Source organism: Enoplosus armatus, chromosome 8 (assembly GCF_043641665.1).
Source record: "Enoplosus armatus isolate fEnoArm2 chromosome 8, fEnoArm2.hap1, whole genome shotgun sequence".
Classification (NCBI taxonomy): Eukaryota; Metazoa; Chordata; class Actinopteri; order Centrarchiformes; family Enoplosidae; genus Enoplosus; species Enoplosus armatus.
This window is the reverse complement of record NC_092187.1, coordinates 380,240-405,473: the sequence shown is the minus strand read 5'-3', so window position 1 is coordinate 405,473 and position 25,234 is coordinate 380,240. Positions and strand designations below refer to the sequence as shown.

General features: G+C 42.9%; 1 protein-coding gene across 1 annotated transcript in view; it reads right to left on the bottom strand.

Annotated features, from left to right (window-relative positions):
- Positions 1-25,234, bottom strand: part of mtcl2 (microtubule crosslinking factor 2) — a 66,805-nt gene that overhangs the window by 26,303 nt on the left and 15,268 nt on the right. Inside the window, exons 4-7 of the mRNA XM_070910518.1 lie at positions 13,063-13,212; positions 5,269-5,331; positions 4,674-4,841; positions 393-546 (exon numbers count right to left, since the gene is read on the bottom strand). Coding sequence (XP_070766619.1) covers positions 393-546; positions 4,674-4,841; positions 5,269-5,331; positions 13,063-13,212 — 535 coding nt within the window. The remainder of the gene's footprint in view (positions 1-392; positions 547-4,673; positions 4,842-5,268; positions 5,332-13,062; positions 13,213-25,234) is intronic.

Sequence of the window (25,234 nt, the reverse complement as noted above, 5' to 3'; positions counted from 1 at the left end):
GGCGAGGTGGGAATTTTGCGTATTTTGTCATGAAACAGGGAGTTGTTATAACTCAAGTGTACATAATAAAATTCACACGATTGATAAGAGTCCAGGCCTGACGACATTGCGCCACCTACTGGCAACAGGAAGTAAGCCTTGTGTGACAATCATCATTCATTTTAAATAAAATGTGCATGGTGTGGCTTACTCTTGATATACATTACATTACATATTGTTCTCTAGTGCGACATAGTGGACACAAGTGACATTTATGTCCTTCATGTAATGTCCAATCTTCATGAAAATATTTATCTCATTTAAGATTATTTCCACCTCCAGAGGAGATCACATGTCTGAGAAATGAATAATAGAAATGTATAATTGACTGATGAGATGAGTTTAAATACTACCTTGTGGTCCCTTCATGTCATCCATCTCTGCTCGGAGCCCCCTGTTCTCCACCTCCAGCTCCACAATGCGTCGACTCAGCAGGTTGGCCTCCTCCTCCACCAGCTTCAGGTGGACTCTGATCTCTGCCTCGCGGGTGTGGGGGGAGTCAGCAACCTAGGGGGGAGTCAAATAAAAATGACATTTGGACTTTTGTACCCAGCCAAACTATGTGTCACACAACGAGTTGGAGATGTTCTTTACGGATCCGGAGGATGCTCGTTGGTATGCGGAGCGCCATTTCGGACCTCCAGATAACGTTAAAGACTGATTGGGGACTCTTCATGCCGGTCCATAATGAGGACGTTGTGTTTACTATATAACTGTGGAGCTTCACCTCTAGGACAATATGGTAGTGATTAAGAACTGGTTGCTAGGTAGTTGGTGGAGAGTTTGGACATCTGGGAAGGAGGGCCGGTCCCACTTCCAGAAGTCTAACTGCTGGTGCGTTCAGGAGAAGGTGAGTATTTTTGTTTATTTGTTGTTGTCTTTTGGGGTAGGACGGGAGGTAAGGGTGGGGTGGGGAGGAGTGCTCCTTGGATTATTTCATTTAATGACAAATGGCAGTGCATCAGGAAACATTGCAGGAGAGGGATTTATACGTTATGGCTGCTGCGACAGATAAAATAGGAGGAGACATAGGAGCTGGAGGAAATTTAACTTTTTGTACACGGAATGTGAACGGAATTAACAAGCCTGTAAAACGTGGCAAGGTATTGTCTCATCTGAGAGAGCTGCAGGCTGATGTGATTTTCTTACAAGTGACACGTCTGGAAAACTAAGCATATGGTAGAATTACAGCTAAATGGATAAGTCAAGTGTACCATTTCAAATTTTCAGCAAAGGCTACAGGAGTGGCTATAATAATTCGCAAAAAAGTCCCGTTTTTACACCAGTCTACAATTGCAGATAAAGAGGGGAGATATATTTGGGTTACAGGTGAAATACAGTCCACACCAATTACATTGCTGAAGATCTATGGGCCAAACTGGGATGATCCGGATTTTTTTAGGAAAATCTTTAGCTTGATTCCGGATATCTCTACTACAAACCTGATAATTGGGGGGGATTTTACTTTAGTCTTAAATACTTCTAGATCTAGACAGATCATCCACTCAAAGAGCAGCATCATCTAATGCTTCTAATTTTCTGAAATCATAAATCAACAATACGAACTTACTTGATGTATGGAGAATTTTAAATACAACAGGTAGGGAATATTCATTTCATTCTCGAATTCACAATGGATACACCAGAATAGATTATTTCTTGCTGGATGTCAAACTTCTGGAGTTCATAATGCCAAATTGAGAGTGTTGAGACCAGGAGGCAGCATTGCAGTCCTACACGCTTCTCTAAGAGGACTGTGACTGCCCCCAGACCACTTAAATTAATTCAAACAAATGTAAACAGGAGAGGAGTCATAAAAACTAAATAAAAATGAACACCACCACTGCTATAGACGGAAACAATAGGAAAATTAAACATCAGATCTCTGTCATCTAAAGCTGTATTAGTAAACAAGTTAATATCACATAATCATATTGATTTACTCTGACAGAAACCTGGCTGTGTCATGAAGAATATGTTAGCCTCAATGAATCCACTAGTCTTTCACTCCCAACCTGGAAAACACTAAAGCCAGTTTTATTCATGACAGTGTGCTGCGCTCCAGGTCCGTACTCTGAATTTCTATCTGAATTCTCAGAGTTTTTATCAGGTTTAGTCCTTAAAACAGACAATGTCATTATTGTAGGTGATTTTAATATTCATGTGGACGTTGATAGCAGTAGTGGTGTCCAGTTTTTTTCCAAGTTGGGTATGAAAGACTAAATACAAGGTTTTCAAATGAGTTGTAATTTAATTCAGGTTTAGGGTTGATTAACAGGCATAAGTTGAAGTTAAAAACAGTTTTAAACTACAGACCATCTTGCGATGGGATCACACCAGCCGTGACACCTGTCAACGTGTTGACGGTCCAACCCATGTCTACTCAGCAGTCAATGCTACATTATTACAAGTACTCAGTGCTCATGGGTTGGACCCCACCCACGTACTAACATACTGGGATACAGTAATCTGTGACTTAAAACAAATGTTGGCCAGGGGCATAAAGTAGGGGGCCAATGGCCCCTTCCCTACTTCCTACCCCACTACTTTTAGCTTCCACACCCTTCTTTGACCTCAGCCTTCATGACCTCAGCCAGTAATATTCTTGGAGAACTGGAGGGTAGGTTAATTTGTAGATCTTGAGGCAGTAACGTTCTGTCTGATTGCAAGAATCTATTGAGTTACTGAAGAATGTAGAAAAATGCTCACATTTTTCAGTGGACAGCATCCCTGATGGGGTTGTAGATGGTAATTAAGTCAATCAACAATGGTTTATTCTTTCTGCCTGGCAACACTCTCTTTAAGCTACCCTACAACCAGTTTCTCCAGGGGCCTTTTTGTTTTTCAAACCACCAAAAAAGGGTTAGGGTTAGAGTGTGGACAAATAATTTACAGCAGCTCTACAGGACTGTTTTGAGATGCACAGACTAGCACATGTTCGGAGACGCTGTAAGGGAGAAGGAGAACCACATCAACCTTGAGGAATATACATCAACAGTTACATTATACATCAGCAGACATATTGGTGATGGTCAGGTAACAGTGAAGCACACAATACAGCTAGAGTTAGACTGAAAGTTGGCATCAAGGAGGCAAAGTGGAGACATCAGGAGACCTCAACACTAACAACACCAAAGATTTGAGGCAAGTAATCCGGACCATCACAGGCTGCAAAAGCAGGAAAGTCCCCTCATCTGTGAGGCCACGTCGCACAGAGCACTTTATATTCACTTTGATCTCCCTAAAAAAGAGTCAGCTGTCAAGTCTACTCTGCCTCCAGAAGACCAGTGTATCCACAGCGGATGTGAGAAGAGTCCTGCTGAGAGTGAATGTGAGTAAATCTGCTGGGCCTGATAACATCATGTAGTAAGAACGTGCCAATCAGCCAGTTGATGTCATTACTGACATTCCTTACATATCACATCATCCCTGTACCAAAAAGGTCTGCAGTGTCTAGTCTAAATGACTACCGCCCTGTGGCACGCTTTGAGAAACTGGTTCTCCAGCACATCAAAACCAACATCCCAGTGAACCTGGACCCTCTCCAGTTTGCATGCAGAACCAATAGATCGACAAAGGATGCCATCTCCACTGCCCTCCAGTCTAAATGCTGTTTGTCGATTTCAGCTCAGCATTCCACACAGTCTCCCCCATGAAATTGATTAACAAAGTCTCTGGGCTTGAGTACTACACTATTGGACTTCACAAACAGACCCCAGACAGTGCAGATTGGTGTTCACTCCTCCTCAGCCCCTTCCTGTTCACGCTGTATACCCATGACTGCAATCCCCAACATGGAGAATACTCTGTTGTGAAGTCTGCGGACGACACTACCATCATCAGCCAGATTAGAAACAACGATGAGGCTTCATATCGAGAGGAAATCATCAATCCTGCAGAGTGGTGCACATTGAACTATGCTCAATGTCAGCAAAAGGAGCTGGTGGTTGATTTTAGGAAAAAGGGAGGCAAAAACACACACCCCTGTCTACATCAGTAGAGCTGAGGTGGTGCAAGTGAACAGTTTTAGGTTCCTGGGAATCAGCATCACATAGAACCTGTCATGGACATCACACACATCTCCACGTGGTAAAGAAAGCTCAGAAACTACTGTATTTCTTAAGGAAACTTTAGGCAAAATTCCTGTGCCTCATCTCTGGCTCAGGGAGGGGTTTTATATCGGTACAAAGGGATACTTAACAATCCATCATCACCATAATAACCTAGTGGCATCGTTTTGCAGCTCTCAGGCAAACATTAAGAGAGACAGCACTAAATGCTAAGAAAAAATAACTCAGGGTTTAGATTACAGTTATTAGTGTTACAGTTATATATATATATATATATATATATATGAAATCAAAATCCTCACCCTTTTCCCACTTCCTTCACTGTGAGGTAGTTTTTGATTCTCCATAAAGTGAGCTCTACTTGGCGAGCTACTTGGCCAGCTACTTGGCCAGCTACTTGGCCAGCTCCGTTTTATCGCCTTGTTTACTACTCACTAATTTGTCTGTGCTAGTTTGCTCATGAATCACTATCTGACACTGACAAAGTAAAAATGCATTGCTTGTGTATGAAATGGGCCTAAAGCGAATGTCTAGGTCTTTCAGTCCTCCTCATCCTCCCCTCACCTCCTCCACGGTGAGAGATGCGTTAACATCTCCGTAAAGCGACCTGTACTTGGCCAGCTCCTCCTTCATGGCCTTGCTGTCCTTCACCAGCTTGGTCAGCTTCTTGCACATCAGGGCTGATTCCTCTTTTGCAAAGTGGAGCTGACACTTGAGATCTGAACTGTCCTCCTGCAGCGATGAGACAGAAAGAGAAGAGAGCGCTGAGGTGACATTGACACAAAAAACTGCTGTGTGAGAGGAAAGCCGACATGCACACAGATAACAGATCTGTTGTCATGCAAAGTGCAGTTGCCATTTTAGGCCTGTAACTAGGGATTAAGCGATCAGTCAATTCATTGACAAATTTTTAAATAATTGATTTATCTTTTAAGGTAATTCATTTAATAAACTAGAATTACCACCCCACGGTTGTAAGCCTCCGCCAACCAGTCAAGAAATACTGTATCCCTTTGTGTATGGTTTGGTGTGTGTTCACCCTCTCTCTCTCCAGGTTTGTCTTAAAGGTTTAGTTGCTGAAATTGCACTTTGTTTCTCTTATTGATTTGTCGGACCATCTGGGTAAAAACATAGCAGCGTGTAAGCGTGTGCGTGTTACCTGTGGACCAAGCTTCTTGTCAGGTTTGTTGTTGGGTCGTGCTCCTCTTTTCTTCTGGGAGTTCTGTAACTGAGACACAGAAAGTCTCATTAGTAAAATGTGGCACCACCAAGATAAATAATTAATGCATCCAGCCTGAAACAAACAGAGGCAGTGAGGAGACGACCTGCAGTGGAAGAGAAAAGTGAAATTTAAACTTGGGTAATCACAATTTACACTCGTGGTTCCAACTCTGTGCAGACATTTGCGACTAAAATATATTTTTAAACCCAAAGTGTGTCATGTCTTTCTATTTTCATGTGAATTTTAAAAACAACATGCTCTTATGTTTTTGTTTTCATACACTGTGTCGCGACTGACTCCACCAGGGCCAAGCCAGCCCCTTTTAAACCTGTAGCCCTTCCCACTAGGCTTAATAAGAAGTAAAATACAATTCACACATTTTCCTACTAGATAAGGCATTTACAGCTTCTTCAACCCAAGTACATTTTAAATATGAATGATATATATTTTCTTCTATTTAAGTGATTTGAAACAAAAATTAATAGTATAAACAAGCAACATAATCATGCCGTTCACGTGACCATGAAATTGCACGAGCACGTCCTATTTAACAGAAACCAATGTTCCGCCCAACCACACTTGTTGATGGGTGACAGCAGGTATGCACCGCATCTCCACATGAGTACATAAATCAAAATAGAACTACCAAGTGCAACCCCGGTTGTGCTACTGAAACGGTGGGAAAAGGGGGGATAATAGCGAGTTTTACTGACTAGCGGGAACGGAAGGGAGTGGGCAAAGAGATGTGTGGTGTGCATGTGTGTGTGTGTGTGTGTGTGCGCTGCCCGCAGTGAGTGAGGGAGCCGCTCCGTCACACACTGGCTGAAGAGACATTCAAGAGCATTCACCATGACAAGTCGTTCAAAGTGATACAAAGCATAACTCGCTACGACCCATATAATTTCACCTTCAACTCATCCCTGAACAGAGCCATGATCTCCACTGCCTGCAGTTGCACAGATATTGGATAATAACACATTTGGGGTCCTTTCCACCTAAGACCGTCCATTTTGGCAAACTGGTCATCATTTTGTAAAAACGATTCTCTTACAATTAAGGCAATGTTGTCATTTTTCAGGATGCTGAAGGCAACAAGAAAGAATTGCAGGTTTTCCAGTATGAATGGGAATCTTGACCGTTCAGTTACACCATTTCAAAGGAATAGTCTGCTTTCTTGCCAAGAGTTAGATGAGAAGATCGATACAACTCTCATTTGTTAAATATGAAGCTTCTGCCAGGAGACAGTCATCTTAGTTTAGCATAAAGACTCAGAACAAGGGGGAAACAGCTAAAATTGCCTACTAGCACCTCTAAAGCTCATTAATTAACACGTTATATCTTGTTGTGTAATCCATTCAAAACAATTTTTTTATGGGGATTTATGGGCTGGAACTACTTCTTGGCTGGGCACAGTGACTTCCTGGATTTCTGTTGTCTCTCGTCCCACCCTAGCTTCATATTCAATGGATATGCATAGATGTGAAAGTGGTATTGATCTTCTCATCAATTTCCCAAAATATCAAACTATTCCCTGTTTAAGTTTATTTGAACCTGTTTGGTGTGCATTTCCTATCACCCAGTTCCTCTCCCTTTCATGTTGAGACCCAGATGTCATTGTTATGGTGATGCTGATCATTCCCATAGCGATTTCGATCACCGCAGCTGCACTTATAAGAGCAGGGCATTACAGCTATGAGGTGGAGGTACAAGTGTGTGAAGTGAACAGAAACAGAGAGGTAAAGAGGAAGAGAGCGAGAGACAAAGAGGGAAAAATTACACAAAAGCATAGATAGAGGACCTAATGACACTGGGACGCATTGCTGGTAGCTACTCCGCTAACACACATAGGCTGCATTCCAAATCAGGCGTTGCGGCGATTAGTGTGGGGTTATATGGCGGTGTGGGAGCTCTGGAGCTCCAATGTCGGGTTGCGTTTCTCCAAAAGTTGAATCTGTTTCAACTTTTCACCCTAACCCTAACCCTTTTCTTTTGACATCCCCTGCAGTCACCACTGCTGCAGCCTAAACTGATTACCCACATTGAAATGAGTGGGAGGACTGCCGGTTTCGTTAGAACGTTTGATTTGGTCACACTGTCCTCTTTTCATTTAATTGTCAACCCAGTGCATTACACTCACACACATCGCCTTCCTTCCTCCTCTTTAGAGCCAAGATCAATCAAACACACACACACACACATTTGAACACACACACAGACTTGCACAGATGCTGCAGTGCAAGTAGCTCAGCTCATCTGGCTTAATATGTTTCCATGGAAACGAGGCACTCTCTCTGCAACGAACCGCCGAAAACAAAAGAAAGAAATGGGGGGATGGAAGGAAGGAAAAGGTCAGAAAGGGAGACGGTAAAATAAAAATAAAAAAGATAAATTCTCAATATCTTTCCCCAAAATGTAAACTGACCATATTTGAAGTGAATTGTTAAAACGCTGTAACCTTAAAATATTGAGAAATGTTCCAAATAATTCCTCTCATGTACAGGTGAAGATGCAGTACAGCTTTAGCATGAATGGCATTTGCTTATTTGACTGATTTTTCTTTCCACAGAGGGGTCAGTTTTTCCTCCCCTCTCTCTCCTTGTTCTATCCCTTCATCCTCTCAACCCTTCCTTCCCTCCTTCCCTCCTTCTCACCCCTTCAGTAGTCTGGGGCTTTTTTCCCCAACCTTTAAATTTTTTATCTCCCTCTGTCCTTCCCTCCCTCATCCCTCTGTCTCCTAACCCACTTGAAGATCAGTTTATCAGGATGCAAATAGTTCTTATATTTATATATTATTGGCTCTAACCTCACTGATCAATAAGCATGATGGATAATGGAACCACTGATTCTGGCTGGAGGTGCAACCCATGTTGGAACTATTGGATCAGGCTTTCAGCTGAGCTGGGGTCAGTTGCAGAGAGAGGCTTCGGTGGAAAAAGGCGGAAATGAATTCATGCTGGACTCTTGAGCGTGAGCTCGTGATGCTGAATATCACACCTTGTTTCATTTGCGGGAGCGAATGCTGAATTGCCAGCAAGAGGAAGTTAAGTTAAGTTTTTTTCACTCCGTTTTTCAGTCTGTGTAGATAGTAACCAGCGAGGGCAGCAGCGTGACATTTTCTAATGCTAGACGGCAGTACAATGGAGCTTTTATACAGTCCCAAGAAACAGAGAGTGAACCCCTTGGATTTCCCTGCATTTTTGCATAATTTAGTCATAAAATGTGGTTTGATATTCTTCAAAGCGACATCTGCCTGAAAAAGTCACATGAAAACAATTGCATGTTTTGGCGTATTTATTGAATTATTTGCTTGAACATCCAAAGTCACCTTTCACACAGTCGACCATCCTTTCTGAGCATGAGGTCAGGAGGGCCTTCAAACGTGTGAACACCATGAAAGCAACAGGACCGGACGGTATCAGTGGGCGGGCCCTCAAACTACGTGCTGACTAACTCGCACCGGTGTTCACATTGATATTCAACCTGTCCCTGGCTCAGCCTGTCATACCCACATCATTCCTGTGCCCAAGAAAACAAGACCAGCCTGCCTGAATGGCAGGAGTGCAGCCAAGCTCCCTTAAGACTCCCATTATAACGAAAGACAAAATATCTGTCCCTTTTCGCTTCTCCCCTTACATTTCTAATTTGCATTTTTAACACCACAAAAATAAAATCTACAACATGCTCAGCAGAATCTTTTCTCTCTGATAACATCGTGATTTAGTGGAGAGCTGTTATGGTCTTTGACCCAAAAGCGGAACTAAAAAAATCTTTTAAACCTGCTCTAACTCCCACAATTTTCACTCATCATTTTCAGTCAAAATGTTGAAACACTGGTGGAGGTTAAGACTTGGAAATATAAAATCAACTTGGCTTTAAAATGACGGGAGTTCCAGGCAGCGGTTCTTAGACAGGGCCTACAAACTGTGCTTGCTAGAGGGGGCCACAGAATAATTATGCTAGGTGTTTGTGTTGTAAACCTTTCATGGAATGCTGTTGCCATGGCGGAGCATATCATTTGGATGTTTCGCCGTGAAACACAAAGCTGTTGTAACTTGACTGCTAATTGTCCAATATGCAGCAAACCTGACATGTTTGATAAGAGTCCAGGCCTGAAGATATCTACATGTCAGTGTTGAGTCACAATCATAGCGCCACCTGCTGGCAAAAGCACTGCTGGCGAGCCATATGTGACAACCATCGTTCGATTTACATGAAATTTACATTGTGTGTTCTATACTTTATAGTTTCAACTCGTCAGCCTCAAACCTAATATGATTAAAGAAGGAACCACTCCTGATCACACCCATGACATTCAGGAAGCTTTAACATGGGCCGTTTTGTCTACTCCTGGCGGGACGTGTCGAACGCGTTCACAACATATGATTAAATTCATTAAATTCATTTTCAATGTAGAAACATCAAAACATTCAGCTCAATTAGGACATTCTTTCTGTTACTTTTCATCTCATTCATACTTTCCAAAATGTTTTCCAGGAAATGTTCCACATTCAAATTAATATAAGGAATACGAACACCAAAATGTTCATACATTCTGGGTATTATAACTTTCAAATCCAATTGAAACTTTTCAATTAGAAAAATGTTCAAACTCTCTCATCATCAACCCCTTCCCACTGATTCATACATTCAAGGAGTAAACTCCATTCAGACTTTAAAACATTCGCAACCCTTTTCAGTGGACACAACAGTGGGACTTTCTCACATTAATTGAACTTTTCAGTCATACTTTTTACGCAGTCATGTAATGCATGCAATTTTCAGTCCAAGTGTGTATCAGAGCTCAAGTGGGGAACATAACAGTCAGAGGGGAAAGGGGCTTTAAAATCTTTTGAGAAATTTCCCTTCAACTTGCTCTTGTTCCCACAATTTTCACTCGACATCCATAATTATACATCCAAACATGCTTGCAGACATGTAACTGCGGAATCAAACAGACTCACACAGTTACCATAGTCAGCTTCAAAGTGGCAGGAGTGTGAACCAGCTGCCGCATAGACTTCCATATCAACTTAGAGCACAAATTTCAGCAGGAAAGCAGAAACAGGGACTTTTCTAACGTGCGCTCCTTCCCACGTTTGACACTACACACAGTAATCTCACACAGCTGCGACAGCAGGAGCTTTTCTCTCTTACAGTTTATTAATCTAGACAACACCAGTTACTATGAAATTACCATGGCAACCTTTGACTGCATCTGGGGACACACAGCTGATTGAGATTAGATTAGTGGAGTTTGACACACAAACATACAGGTAATAAGACATCTTCACACTTTTTCAGGCATAATGTAATATGAGGTTTATTCAACAACAAAAAAAAACATTGACGATATTAGAGTTTGGCTTTTCTAGCAATGTATTTCAACTCCAACTTCAAGCCTTAAAATGTTCCACATCTTTCAGGCAATGAGGTTTCTTGGACTTCTAAATCCTATTCATTGCATTTAGACCATTTTGCACTTTTCTAACTTTCTTAAACTTTTTTCACACATTTTTGGTATTATTTAACTTTTAAAGCCAGTGATCCAGTTCAGCATCAGCCTATCAACAGCCAACACTCACAATTCTTTCAGAAATTCTCCAGTTGGAACTGTTTCTCTTTCTGTTTCTGTGTCATAAACACCGTTAGGTTTGCAGGAACCAATCTCTCTCCAGTTCCCAGTAAAACAGCAAGCAAAGGCTTACGATTACGCTTTGTAGAAAACTGACATTCAGCAGTTTAAATCCCAACAACTTCAGTGTTAACTAGCCGATAATAGGTGGATAATTTCAACAACTGACAATTGTTGATCGTTTTAAGAGGCTGATGCAGGATTATTCAACATTCATGAAAAGATCATTATTTGCAAGGAGCATGAGATAGAACTATCAATACAGGATTTCATGAGGAAGTGAAGTATCTACTACAATCTGCAATCAGATTTCTTCAGTCATTACCCAAAGCTCATTCTGAAAAAATTGCCTCACATTCGCGGCTCCACCAAGTCGACAGTGTTAGCCCAGCCTCAGGTCGACGAAGCGCCGCCACCTCAGTAGAGCTGAGCACCCTATACACAGTAACGCCGCTAGAACAAGAACAGCCAAACATCTAAAACGTCAACGTTACTTCAAGTAGACGTAAACACTGAGTCACTGGAGACAGTATATTTAATTCATTTATTTTGTTGTTGTTGAAATGTACCCAAATTTCCAAGGCTGTAAGAATCAGTAGTAGTTTTTTTGAGTCCAGCTCTTTTGTTGTTGAAAATACAGCATTCCAAGAATGTACATTGTCAGATTATTTGTAAGACCCTGCTATAGTTGTGCTATAGCAGGGTCAACACACATTCAAAAAAGTCAACAATACTTAGTCATATTTTCAAATCTCCTTTGCCGGGCTGCCGGGCCACCAGACCCAGTCAAAAGATACCTGCCACCGGACCGAACAACTTTTCTGGGGGAAACCCTAATAGGTGATGGTCGGAATGAAGACCCACATCACTATGGACACATCACCGATCTGCACAACACTGCATCTTACAATCATTGGTGAACAACAAAGGCAACAAAGTGCTTGCTTTGACATCTCCGCTCATTCAGTTAGCTGCTGAAAATGAACTGCCTATCTACTGCTGTAAAGTCAACATCGGGAAACACTGAAACAAGCTTTTCCTTGCCGCTGCTTGCTTATAGGTGGGAACTGTTGGGTCTCTGTAAATAATATTATAAAGAGTTGGTCTAGACCTGCTCTATATGTAAACTGTCATGAGATAACTTCTGTTATGATTTGGCACTGTATAAATAAAATTGGATCCAGCCAGACTAGAGCAGACAGACCCAGAACCCCTGCCAGTGATCCAGCCATCTGTCCAACCCTGACTCACATCAGGGACCTAGTCCTGGGCCTAGGCCATGACCATCAGCCCATCAGACACTGAGGAAAAGAGACAATGAGCAGAAGCACGAAACAGAGAAATAAATGGGTTTGCAAGATGGGACCTCAGAAGGAGACCTTCAGGAGAGAGTGGAGGGGTCAATCTTGCTCATCTCGAGCGAATCTGGGTCTCTGTATTGTTTATTTTCACTTCAGCTGGCCCCAACATCAAATTGTATTCTTTCTTTTCATTGTAGTGCTTTATCGGCTAAACTTGGTATAACAAAAAAGTCCCTAGAGTGGCAGCAGAGTAGCAAAAATCAACACTCGATGAGAACAGAGATGGGCTCCCCTGAGGCTCCCAAGCAAACTGAGCACAGTAAACATTGTTTTCTTCAAAGGACCAAAAGGACAGGCTAAAGGCAATAAAAGCATCTGCCTGAAACTCAATGTCTAGCTGAAATTTACAGAATCCATGGTCCAAAATCAAATAGATACTTTAATCTGCATTTAGACCACAGCAACATCCTTCAACAAAAAAGGGAGTTTACTAAACAGCTCAGCAGTGAAGTGAATGACAACTTCTTCTAAGATGACACATATATGCTGTTTATCATGTGGAATATTACAGCTTACAGCTCTTATTTCATACTGGCACATAGAAAACTATAGAAAACCTAGGGTTAACCCTAACCCTAACCCATCAAGTCAATTATCCTTTCAGCTACAAGAAAAAATTCAGATATTTATTAACAGCCATGCCAACAAACAGCATTTATCCCATTCTGTAAGCCAATCTCCCCTATGGCATATCCTGGTCTGACTCCATACAGCACAGTTATGATATTTTGATCCTACCTTGTCAATCTCCTGCTGCAAGACGTGTTTGGCGACCTCCAGGTCCTGCAATTGGATCCTCAGCTCTTCGTTCTCCTGCTCCAGACAACTCCTCTTCTTTTCCACACTCTCCAGCTGGCTGTGGAGACGGATGGACACATCCTTCGCCACCTGAGAGGGTGAAGAGTGAGGGATGGAGGGGGAGGAGTTTAGCTTAGTGCGTCTTACAATCCCCACCAGGGAAAACACTATAGAATTGCTTTGTAGCCTGAGAGTTGTTCATTGTTTAAATGCATTGATGACATCAGGCATCTATGTGTACTATACTGATATTGCTATAGGACACTTCCTGTATTGTGTTCTTGCTGTTTCTTGATTATTGGGGATAGGGGTGGGTGGTGCTAATACAAGTGTCATCTCTGATACAAAAACAATAATATTTCCATACCATACTTTTCAAACATGTTTAACACATTTTTCTCCAAAAGCATTCCATTAAATAAGCTAACCTTCTCAATTGCATGCAGTGTTTAATGTCTTAAAATGGCCATACTCTTTTGCTGCAGTGTGAAGCCCCTTTCAGACATGCACCCCTTTACGTTGATCTGACCGAGTAGTGTCGCACAGCCAGACCTATCTCCACACTTTTCACCACTTGAAAAGTGCCCTGAGATAACTTCTTGTACTCTTGGAAAATGTTTAACATTTAAGCTGTAATTGATCAAATATTGTGACTGGCAACATGTTGTTTGTAGCTAGAGAGCCAAATGAGGAGATCTTTGGAGGTTGATCTCCTACCAGCAGTGTATGTATTTGGGTCGAATGTCACAAATGTTTTCTGTTTCGAGGTAAATGGAATCTGGATTTACATTGTTATGATCAGTTAAAACTTTTATGAAATAATTTGATCATAAAGCATTGCTGTATCATCCTTTCTTGTGTGTTGCAAGTTATTAACACTGACATGTGCATGCAAATGTGATCAGAGCATCTCTATTAAATAAAAGGTGTGTGTAGGCCTACTGAGGGGCACAGGCTAGGATTCATGTGTACTGATTGCAACAAATGTAACATCAGTGAAATGTTGCTGTTCGGCTTTGTATCTCGTAATTTTGCACATGCATTGCGTTATCATAATTTTATAGTGGTATACATTTACAATACAATTTATACATGATTTATTAGGGCCCAAGCACTGAGAATATGTGCAAAAGCCCCGTTGTTATTCTATTTGAACTTGATAAGATAAGAGATAACAGTTGACAACTTAAGCAAAAACAAAAAGGGGAGGGGGGGGGTATCTCTGGTGTGAGGTTGCTTGGTTTAGGTTCATGAGGATAGTTGAGAGTGAGTCAGACTTGAGGAGTCAGTAGAGGAGAAGAGGGAGATAAATGGAATGGAATTGCCAAATAGAATGAAATTTCTCTGCCTCTTTTCAAGATGCAAGCAACTCATTAAATCTCTCATTCAGTGTATATGAGATGGTGGTTGAGTAGACTTCTAGCTCATGAGTATCAACCATCTGGCGATTAGGGTGGAAAAGACCAGGGCCCTATTGCTATTCTAATGATCATTATTAGGGCCCGAGCAGAGAGAATCGTTGCGAAAGCCATATTTTTAATTGAAGATTATTATTAGGGCCCGAGCAGGAAAGGTCTACGAGGACCCTAATGGAATCGCTAGGATTAATTGCATTTTTGTGGGGCTAATCATGCTTGAAAAGTCAAGAAACTGTACACACATCAGAAGTGGCAAGAAATGTTAGGTTTTATGGGTCTTGCGCATGCAATCAGCCCAAAAGATGGCGCCGTACTAGTGGCAGCCTGTTGCAGCAGCTCTCGCTCACCGTTGAGTTTTTCTCCTCTTTACTTTCTTATTTTCTTTAGTTTGTTAACTTTTTAACAAACTGCACTGTTTACGACCGCAACCATGGTCCTAGTGTTTACACCAGGGATCAGCTGTTACCCAAGGAGATACCCAATGTCCCCCGTGAGCTGAGGAGGAGGAGACCGGGAAATCGTGCTGGAGGGGAGCGCAGCGCTAGGAGGAGACACTTTAAACCCGTCCTTCCATCGATCATCATGGGGAATGTGAGACCTCTCCCCAATAAGATGGATGAGTTAGCGGCGCTGACCCGGGCAGAACAAAGCTGACGAGGCTTTGAGGGACTGTTTTGACGCAATGGAGTGGGAAGTACTTTATGATCCTCATGGGGAGGACATCGACAGTCTTACACACTGTGTAACAGACTGTATTAACTTCTGCATGGAGAACACCGTACCCACCAGGACTGTACAGTGTTTTTCCAACAACAAACCCTGGATTACCCCGGACATAAAGGCTCTCCTCAAGGAAAAGAAGAGGGCCTTTAAGTCAGGAAACAAGGAGGAGCTGAAGAACGTGCAGGAGGAGCTGAAGTGGAGGATCAGGGACAGTAAAAACAGCTACAGGAGGAAGATGGAGGATCGTCTGCAGCAGAACAGTCATCAGGGGAGTCTGGAAGGGCCTTAAAACCATCTCTGGTTATAGGGAACCCAACTCCCAGCCTGTGGGGGACCGGAAGTCGGTGAATGATCTGAACGTTTTCTTCAATAGATTTGATCAGGCATCTGCTCAGCCCCAGGCCCAGTCCACTCTGCTGCAACCCCAATCGTCTGCACCCCCTGCATACTGCCCCACCCCAACATTCTTCCCCCTTCCCACAACAGTCAGCTCACAGCCACCCTTCACACACTCTGCACTTCCTGCCCAATGGCCAACCCCCAGCATACAGCCCCCCTGCTCCAATCTGTCCCTCACAACAAACCAGGTGAGGAATGAACTCAGGAGGATAAAGGTGAGGAAGGCCGCGGGTCCGGATGGCGTCAGCTCCTCATGTCATGTGCAGACCAGCTGTGCGGGATAGTTGAGCACATTTTCAACCTCTTTCAATTTTTTGTTCTTGTTGCATGCTCTTAATTTATTGACATAGGTGATGCAGAAATGAAAAAGGCACAAAATCAAAAAAACGTCTTTTGGAAAATAAAACAAAATGTAGTTGTCAGTCGCTTAGCAACAGTGTTCTCACAACTTAGAGTTGTTAAATTGGTAAATTGGAGCTGTTTACTGTACAGCTGGGAAAAGGTGAAACGCTGTATTTTGCAAGGTGGTGCGAAGGATCCTGTGACAGTTTGGAAAACCCATAAATGAATAAATAAATCCTTGGAAAAACATCTTGGCTGAGGTTTTTGGCTTTTTCAAATTTGACAGTTGACAGAGTGTGAAATTTACAGTTTGATTGACATTGATTGGTACGTCTTTTATCATTGCCCATACAGTACATTGATTTGTGCTATGCTAACTGCCAAAATACTACACTGCATTTGTATTTACTATAGTGTTAGTATTAGGAAGGTATGTGTTTTGACAAGACGAGTGACAGTTGAATAAAATGTACAATTAGATGTAACAGAAATCCAGAGAGTACAAGGGGAACTATTAGGAACTACTGAACACACACACACACACACACACATTAAAACATGAATTGGAGTGTAGTGGAGCCATTGGGTAGAGAGAGTGGGCAGCACAGAGGGGCATTGTGGGACTCAGCTGAACACTGGCACTGGTTCAAACACACACAAAGATGCAGACACACAGATATACAAACACACATTCATAGTCTGGCATACAGCAACACAGTTATACAATACAATTACTAATTGTGTTCAGAGAGATTTTGCAGATGAGCAGGGAGGAACAAATTGTGCAAGTGTAAACCATGTGGATACAAACGGACACCACACCTTTTTTTAGATTTAAAAAAGATACACATGCAGACAATTATATATATATTTTCTCTCTCACACAGTGATCACACCAGAGCTGCAGTTACTATTCAGACTCGACATTTTTAGCCATATCGCCCAGCCCTAGTTGTACTTCAATAAAAGATCTATTAAGTAACAGCACTTTTACTTGAGTGAAAAATTCTAGTACTCTTTCCAACCCTGGAGGAACCAAACTCATAAGAGAGCCTGAATTCTAGACTCATAGTCCTCAAAAATGCTCTTCTTGATAACACCCGAAATTAGTCTGTTGTCAACCTTTCTGTGGAGCAATTCCACCCCTACAGGTGGGTAAGGCATATTACCTTAAAATGTTCTGGATTAAATGTAGAAGAGCGAGAGGGATGGCTCCACAGACCTTGTTATACTCTTTTTGGAACCATTTATCCCAAATATACAGAAAAAAAATATTGTAGTCAAAACAAACCCCCTACCTCCAATAAATCTGTTACAAAACTAAGTTGTGAGAGAACCAGGCTGCTTTTACTATTTGTTTATTGTAATTACCCTATTGTTCCACAATGTGTCGTGGGGAGAGAAATGATGGGAGAATACTATTTTCGCAAAAAGTAAAAACTGTTTGTGGAACACAGATAACAATAAAGAAAAGCTTTGGTATATGAAACTACAGAGTTGGGAAAGACATTTCCTAAACCAAAGCTTTTAAACCACCTTTTCCATAACTTTTAACTAGCTGGGATTTTAAAATATAGTGGGTTTTATTTCTCCAGATAAAATTACAAATTTTAGAATTAGCACATTTTCCTGTCTTTGGGGTAATTAATAAAGAATGATGCGGGCATATTTAACGTGGTCATCATTTCTTCTTCACTTCTCTAAAACTTAGATTCAACTCCAAGGTATTTAACCTCCTCTTTCACCGGAATGTCAAAAATCATATTAGTTTCACATGAATGAATTGGAGGTAATTCACACTTCTCTAGATTCAGGTGTAGGCCCGAGGCTTTGGAAAAAAACATTTATCAGATCCATCATGCTAGGCACTATGGAAGCCTTTTTAAGAAAAATTTCAGCAAACTGACTGAATTCTGTGCGACTGAATTCTTCATCCAAAATACTGATACCGTGAACATTCTGATCATAATAATAGCCAATACCTTTTGAGAGCGAGAAATATGTTGTTGGACCAGTTTTTAAGAAACCACACAGCTGGTAATGTTATTATAAAACTGACTGCATTACAGAAGAATAACCCAAAACCAAATCAACTTTGGGGGTTAAACCCTAATAAACCAGTACAAATTCAATAGGGTTTTACCCGTAATAATAAACCGTCACAAACTCAGTAGGGTTCTACCAGCTTTGTATCATTACAATGTGGGTAGTATATGCAAATTAACAATGTTGACCTTCCCTCCATGTTGCCTGCACCCTGAGCTCTCCACTGATTTGCCTGCAAAAGTCTGCTAGAGGATGTGGCTTTCGCTGCCAGCTTTGTATGCCCGCCTCCACGGACAGTCAAAACAGAACTTGTCCTCTTCGTTTGAAAACTAGCTGTTTCCAACAGCAAAAATGGTATCCCAAAATGTGTGCGCATAGGACGTTATGGACAAGAATACATCTTACAGTCTGCATACATTTTACAGTGTTTTGGCTCACTCGGATTTTAAGCCGTATTCAGGCCAAACGCAGCACAGAGAGGCAGAGGCTGCAGCTGCATTAGCCGTGCGGGAGGTTATGGCCAGCGGGGACCAACCAGAGCTGCCGAGAGCAAACAGCAACTAGTAGTGCTTTTGTTCAAATTGCCCTCCAATGGCGACAGAAACTGAATCGTTCTGCTGCATAGAGTTTTAGCAGTGTTCGTTGGATGTGCAGTTTTTGCCCAAGAACCCCAAAGAGCCTATGTGTGCGTTACTATGCATGAAAGTTTTACTCACTTGGACAGAAAACTCAAATGAGAGCAAATATATGATTCCCAGCTCTAATCTAATGACTTGTAATGACCACTTCTTCAAAATGCCTTTTTGAATTTTATGGTTAGGGGTAGACACTGGTGAATTTATCTCAATTAGGGTCCTCACAACAATAGCAGTATATATGACCGATATGGCTTTTTCAGGGCAGATACAATATTATTAGTAATCAAAGAGACTGATAACTGATATTTGGAACCAATATATTTGTGATGGTCCAGCTGCGCTCTCCTCCTTTTCCCCTCCCTGGTGTTTTCTCGTCAGTTCCCCATCAGTCTCTCTCTCTGTCTCTCTGTCTGTCTGTCTGTGTGTGTGTGTGTGTGTGTGTGTGTGTGTGATTGTTTGTTTGGGCATGGCCTCAATCATCTCTTATCCTGCACACCTGTTTACCATTCACTAATCAAGACCTGCAGTACTTAAACCCCGGATCTTCGCTCCAGTCTTCACCAGAACGCTAACAACAGACTTTGTTCCTCTGTTTCTGATCGTGTGTTTTTTGGAGTCCCTGACTAAATTTTGTCTGCCTGTGCCTCAGGTCCATTGCTTCCCGTGCATTCAGCCTGTCACTCCAAGCCACCTCCAATCTGCCACTCTCCACCGGCCCCTGAGTGCCATCACCTCATCTCACAATTTAAACTTTGTTTAATAAATCCCTAGTTTTTAAACTTACAACCTGCCTGTCTCCGCTCCGAGTGTTAAAATTTAGAATAACACGAGCTCCAACCCAAAACTTTGTGTAAATTCCCTTAAACATATGTTTAATTAAATGCTGCAAAATAGAACACTTCAACATTATCTTAAAAAAAAAAGTGCAGGGAGCTCCATCAGCATTACTTATAGAGATCAAGAAAAAGTTAAATGAGGAGCACAAATATTCTTCATTTATTACAGCAAAACAGCCTTTATTGGTTTCAATCAATTAAATGTTATATATATATTAACGTGATAACGGGCAACCTGCCATTAAAAACTCGGCTACTTCATTGCTAATGACTACAATGAATTTGTACAATAGCAATATCCGGGACTATTCCACTCTGATAACTGTACACCGCCTATGCACTCCGCGTACGGATTAACACAGGCCTTAGCCAACGCAGTTCTATTACATCTTAAGTCTCGAACAACAACAGCCTGCACCTCTCTACAAGACACAGAGTCAGAAAGAGCTTCAGGACGTACTTCAGTAATGTAGTAATGTAATGCTAGTAGATGTGGGTTGAAACTGAGAGTATGACAGGCCTTGCTAACATATATATAACGTTATATAGTCAGCTGGCTAAATTACAGATCAACAAATTAACTTGTTGACATTTAGATATCACATTCAAGTTAGCTCTAGCTTGCAAGCTAACCCATTCAGTAAAGTAGTTCACTTGCTACCATCATTATTACACAGCGCGCACTCGCCGACCAGATACTGGAAACGGAGCGGACCAACCCGGACTCCTTAGTTATTGTCCTCTGTGACTTTAACAAAGGTAACCTCAGACATGAACTCCCAAAATACAAACAGTTTATTAAATGCCCCACCAGGGAGGGGAACGCTCTGGATCACTGTTACACCACAGTCAGTAACGCTTTTCACGCCGTCACCCGCGCTGCACTGGGACACTCTGACCACGACATGGTCCACCTGATTCCCACATACAGGCAGAAATTAAAACTTTCTAAGCCTGTTGTGAGAACTTCGAAGAAGTGGACCAGTGAAGCTGCAGAGGACCTGAAGGCGTGTTTGGACTGTACTGACTGGGATGTTTTCAGGACTGCCACCAACAGTCTGGATGAGTACACAGAGGCTGTGACGTCATATATCAGCTTCTGTGAGGACTGCTGCGTACCATCTCGGACCAGGGTGAGTTATAACAACGACAAACCCTGGTTCACAGCAAGACTGCGACAGCTGAGGTTGGAAAAGGAAGAGGCGTTTAAGAGTGGCAACAGAGCAGAGTTTAAGGAAGCCAAGTACAAGTTTAGCAAAGCGGTGAGGGAAGCTAAACGACTGTACTCAGAGAGACTACAAGACCAGTTCTCCTCCAACGACTCTGCTTCTGTGTGGAGGGGGCTAAGGCAGATCATCAACTACAAGCCAAGAGCCCCCAACTCTGCTAACGACCGACGCCTCGCCAACAGCCTCAACGACTTCTACTGTCGCTTTGAAAGACAATGGGACAGTCCTGACACCATCCCCCACACCATCACCCACCAGCTCCAGCCCAACAGCCCCAACCCCCTCATCACACCTGGGGCTGAACTCTCACACCTCCTACCAACACAGCTGCCCCCCACAGCGCCCCCCACTCCTCCAGCATCGACACCTCTGTCTTGAAAGAGATGTGAACAGACTCTTCAAGAGACAAAACCCGCGTAAAGCTGCTGGACCAGACTCCATCTCCCCATCCTGCCTGAAGCGCTGCGCCGATCAGCTGTCTCCGGTGTTCACGGACATCTTCAACACCTCACTGGAGACATGCCACGTGCCAGCCTGCTTCAAGGCCTCCACCATCATCCCCGTCCCCAAAAAACCAGGGCCCACAGGATTAAATGACTACAGACCCGTCGCCTGCTTCAAGGCCTCCACCATCATCCCCGTCCCCAAAAAACCAGGGCCCACAGGATTAAATGACTACAGACCCGTCGCCCTGACCTCTGTGGTCATGAAATCATTTGAACGCCTGGTCCTGTCCCACCTCAAATCCATCACAGACTCTCTGCTGGACCCCCTGCAGTTCGCCTACAGAGCCAACAGGTCTGTAGATGACGCCATCAACCTGGCTCTACACTTCATCCTCCAGCACCTGGACTCCGCAGGATCCTATGCCAGGATCCTGTTTGTGGACTTCAGCTCTGCCTTCAACACGATCGTCCCGGCTCTTCTTCAGGACAAGCTCTCCCAGCTGAACGTGCCTGACCCCACCTGCAGGTGGATCACAGATTTCCTGTCTGACAGGAAGCAGCACATGAAGCTGGGGAAACACGTCTCAGATTTGCGGACGATCAGCACCGGCTCCCCTCAAGGCTGTGTTCTTTCTCCTCTACTCTTCTCCCTGTACACCAACAGCTGCACCTCCAGTCACCAGTCTGTCAAGCTCCTGAAGTTCGCGGACGACACCACCCTCATCGGACTCATCTCTGGAGAGGATGAGTCTGCCTACAGGTGGGAGATTGACCACCTGGTGACCTGGTGCAACAGCAACAACCTGGAGCTTAACGCTTCATAGACAGTGGAGATGGTTGTTGACTTTAGGAAGAGCGCAGCCCCACCCGCCCCCATCACCCTGTGTGACTCTCCAGTGGACACTGTGGAGTCCTTCCGTTTCCTGGGCTCCATCATCAGCCAGGACCTCCGGTGGGAGCTGAACATCAGCTCCCTCATCAAGAAAGCCCAACAGAGGATGTACTTCCTGAGGCAGCTGAGGAAGTTTAACCTGCCACAAAAAATGCTGGTTCACTTCTACACTGCCATCATAGAGTCCATCCTCACCTCCTCCATCACCGTCTGGTACGCTGCTGCCTCCACCAAGGACAGACGCAGACTGCAGCGTATCATCCGCTCTGCAGAGAGGGTGATCGGCTGCAACCTTCCATCTCTTCAGGACCTGTACTCCTCCAGGACCCTAAGGAGAGCAGGGAAGATCGCTGCCGACCCCTCCCACCCCGGACACCATCTGTTCGACCCCCTCCCCTCTGGCAGGAGGCTGCGGTCCATCAGGACCAAAACCTCCGCCACAAAAACAGTTTCTTCCCCTCTGCAGTCAACCTGACAAACTCTCACTGACCCCCCCCCCCCCCAGAACACAAACACAAGCTATACGTTATATTAACGTACATCACCCCTGTCCCCACTGCGTTACATTAACGCACCCACCCCCTACTGGACACTTTATCTGGACACTTTACTTTATTCTGGTCACTGCACTGTTGTTATTTATCTTATCTTATTTTTATTTTTATTCTTATTTTAGCTTTTATATTCTACTTATTTGTTATCAAAACAATAGCACCTTCAGACCACAGCAAATTCCTTGTAATGTATGTTACTTGGCAATAAACAGTTTCTGATTCTGATTCTGATTCTGATTACCATCGGCTACCTAGTACATGTCAGTTAAAAACAGCAACTCACTCATACAGTTTACGTTTGCAATGTGATAGCTAACATACGTTCCAGTTGCATTGGCACCAACGTTACTCAAAGAAATAGCTATTGCCAAATGAACAAACTCAATTACCTTGTTCTAGTTAACTGTATATCACATTGAAGCAATCCTTTTCAGAGCATTTTCAGTGGTGTAACTGGGAAACAGAAATAAATCATAAGATTGTGGTGTTTTTGTAACTTCAGCATAGAGGATTGTGACCCCCACTTGGCTAGGTGTGATATATGCGCTGACGGCAATCAGGGTATGATGAATTCAAAGTTCTTTCTCTCTGAGTTGCCTGGATGCCGGCCCTCAGCACATTTGGTGCAGCTCGGGGATTCTGCTTAGTTCTGGGCAAGTGGGCCATCAGGACCAATCAACGGACTACATTGTTTCTGCTCTATCTTTAAGTCCCAGGTCAGTGTGCTAGGTACAGGAACAGAGGGGTAATGATAAAACTGGACAGACTGGAGTGGTTCACAAAAATAACCGTTCCAATATGTAACAAACTAAACTGAACTGGACTGGACTGGCTTGGTGGAAACACGACTTTAGCGTCCGCCTTGAGTCTTGGCAGAACCCAGAGGTCATGTGAACAGCGAAATCACGAAAGGTTCACTCATCCCTTTTTTTTTTTAAGGAGGTATTCGCACATCCAACTGTCTCTGATGCAGGTGTGTTGGAAAGTATCACTTCAGTCAGAAAAAAGATGATCCCGCTCACTGCTCTTGCTCAGCATCACAATTTATCAATCATACAAACCTATGCTTAACACATCCTGGACCACTCTTTATACTCATGAAACATCTGGTGAGACAAAAAACAATTATATTTTCCAAAAGGCTGGAGTATGCCTTTTAAAAGGATCTGTTCACTCAAATTATTATTATTATTATTATTATTTTCTCACTTGAAAGGCCTGGTTGAGATCACAAGTGTCAGATTATTAATTTTAATTTTAGTTTATAGTCGGCCCTTCAAGGCAAACGCAGAGCTGATTCTCTCTGGAAATACGGTGAAATACAACTACTGTGCTGACATCATGAGAATCCTAATAACTATTTACTCTGTGTGTGTGTGTGTGTGTGTGTGTGTGTGTGTGTCCAGATGTCTGTAGCCTGTGGGAATGAGAGCAGTGTGTGAGTAGGACAGGAAATTATGTCAGATATTCTCATAGAGATTCTGGCAAGCCATACCCCTGTTTAACCCCTGCAAAACACACACACACACACACACACACAGTCACATGCAAGCTGACAAACGCAAGATGCCTAAAACAACAAATAAGAGCATGTGATGCACATAAGGAGATGTTTTTTGTCACAAAATATTCATGTGACCAACACATTTACAAAAACCCACAATTTATCCATTTCTCCTGAGTTGTCATTCTATCTCTTCTCCATGTGTCCCACCAGCCCCCACACTCTCAGAGGAACACTAAATGTCACTGAAACAGAAAGACAGACAGAAAGAGAAGCGGAATGAAAGACAGACAGACAGACAGACAGTTTGAGTGAGGGAAAAGAGGGCGTGAGACAGTGGCACTTTGCCTTCCAACAGTGGGGGAAACAACACCCGTGAAACATGTAATTGTCCAAAAAGCATCGACCACATTTGTCTCCTATAACAAGGGCATTCATTATTTTTCACTTGCTCAGAGGGGCTCTCAGTAATCAGTGTAATCACCAGCTCATTTGATTTGCATTTTATCACAAATTTGTATCCCTACCCCTTTGTGCTCATTGCAAGTCTGGCAATCAGTGTCTTCTTGCAGTGGGAAACTGCTGGGTATTTGAGGGCAAAAGTTTGGGTGAAAATCAGTTTAAATCCCTATTTTCAAAATAATGGGCATTAAATGTTTTCTAAATATAAGTTCCTTCGGTCACATTGCATCCAGCTTTTCTGCAGCCAATCACGGTAATCACATCCGATCCAATGGTTCCCTACTTTTTTGGCTTGTGACACCATAATACAATGAAATGTCTACTGTTTATAGTCATTGTCTTTTTTTTTCTTTTTTTTTACTGCAAAGTTATTTTCAGTTGAGTCACAGAGACAGGAATGAGTCTCTGTTTTTATAAGGCCAATGATGAAGCTACCAGAATAAACAGAGGAGTGACTGAGAGGTGGGCAAAGCAGAGGCCTAGCATTGGCTTAATGCATGCACACACACACACCTGTACACACACAACATGGTGTAACCAGAGACATGTTTGGAAAGGAGATGGCTCAACTCCGAGTCATTTCCTGTATATGTGTTACATGGGTTTCGCCCACCCCCTTATAG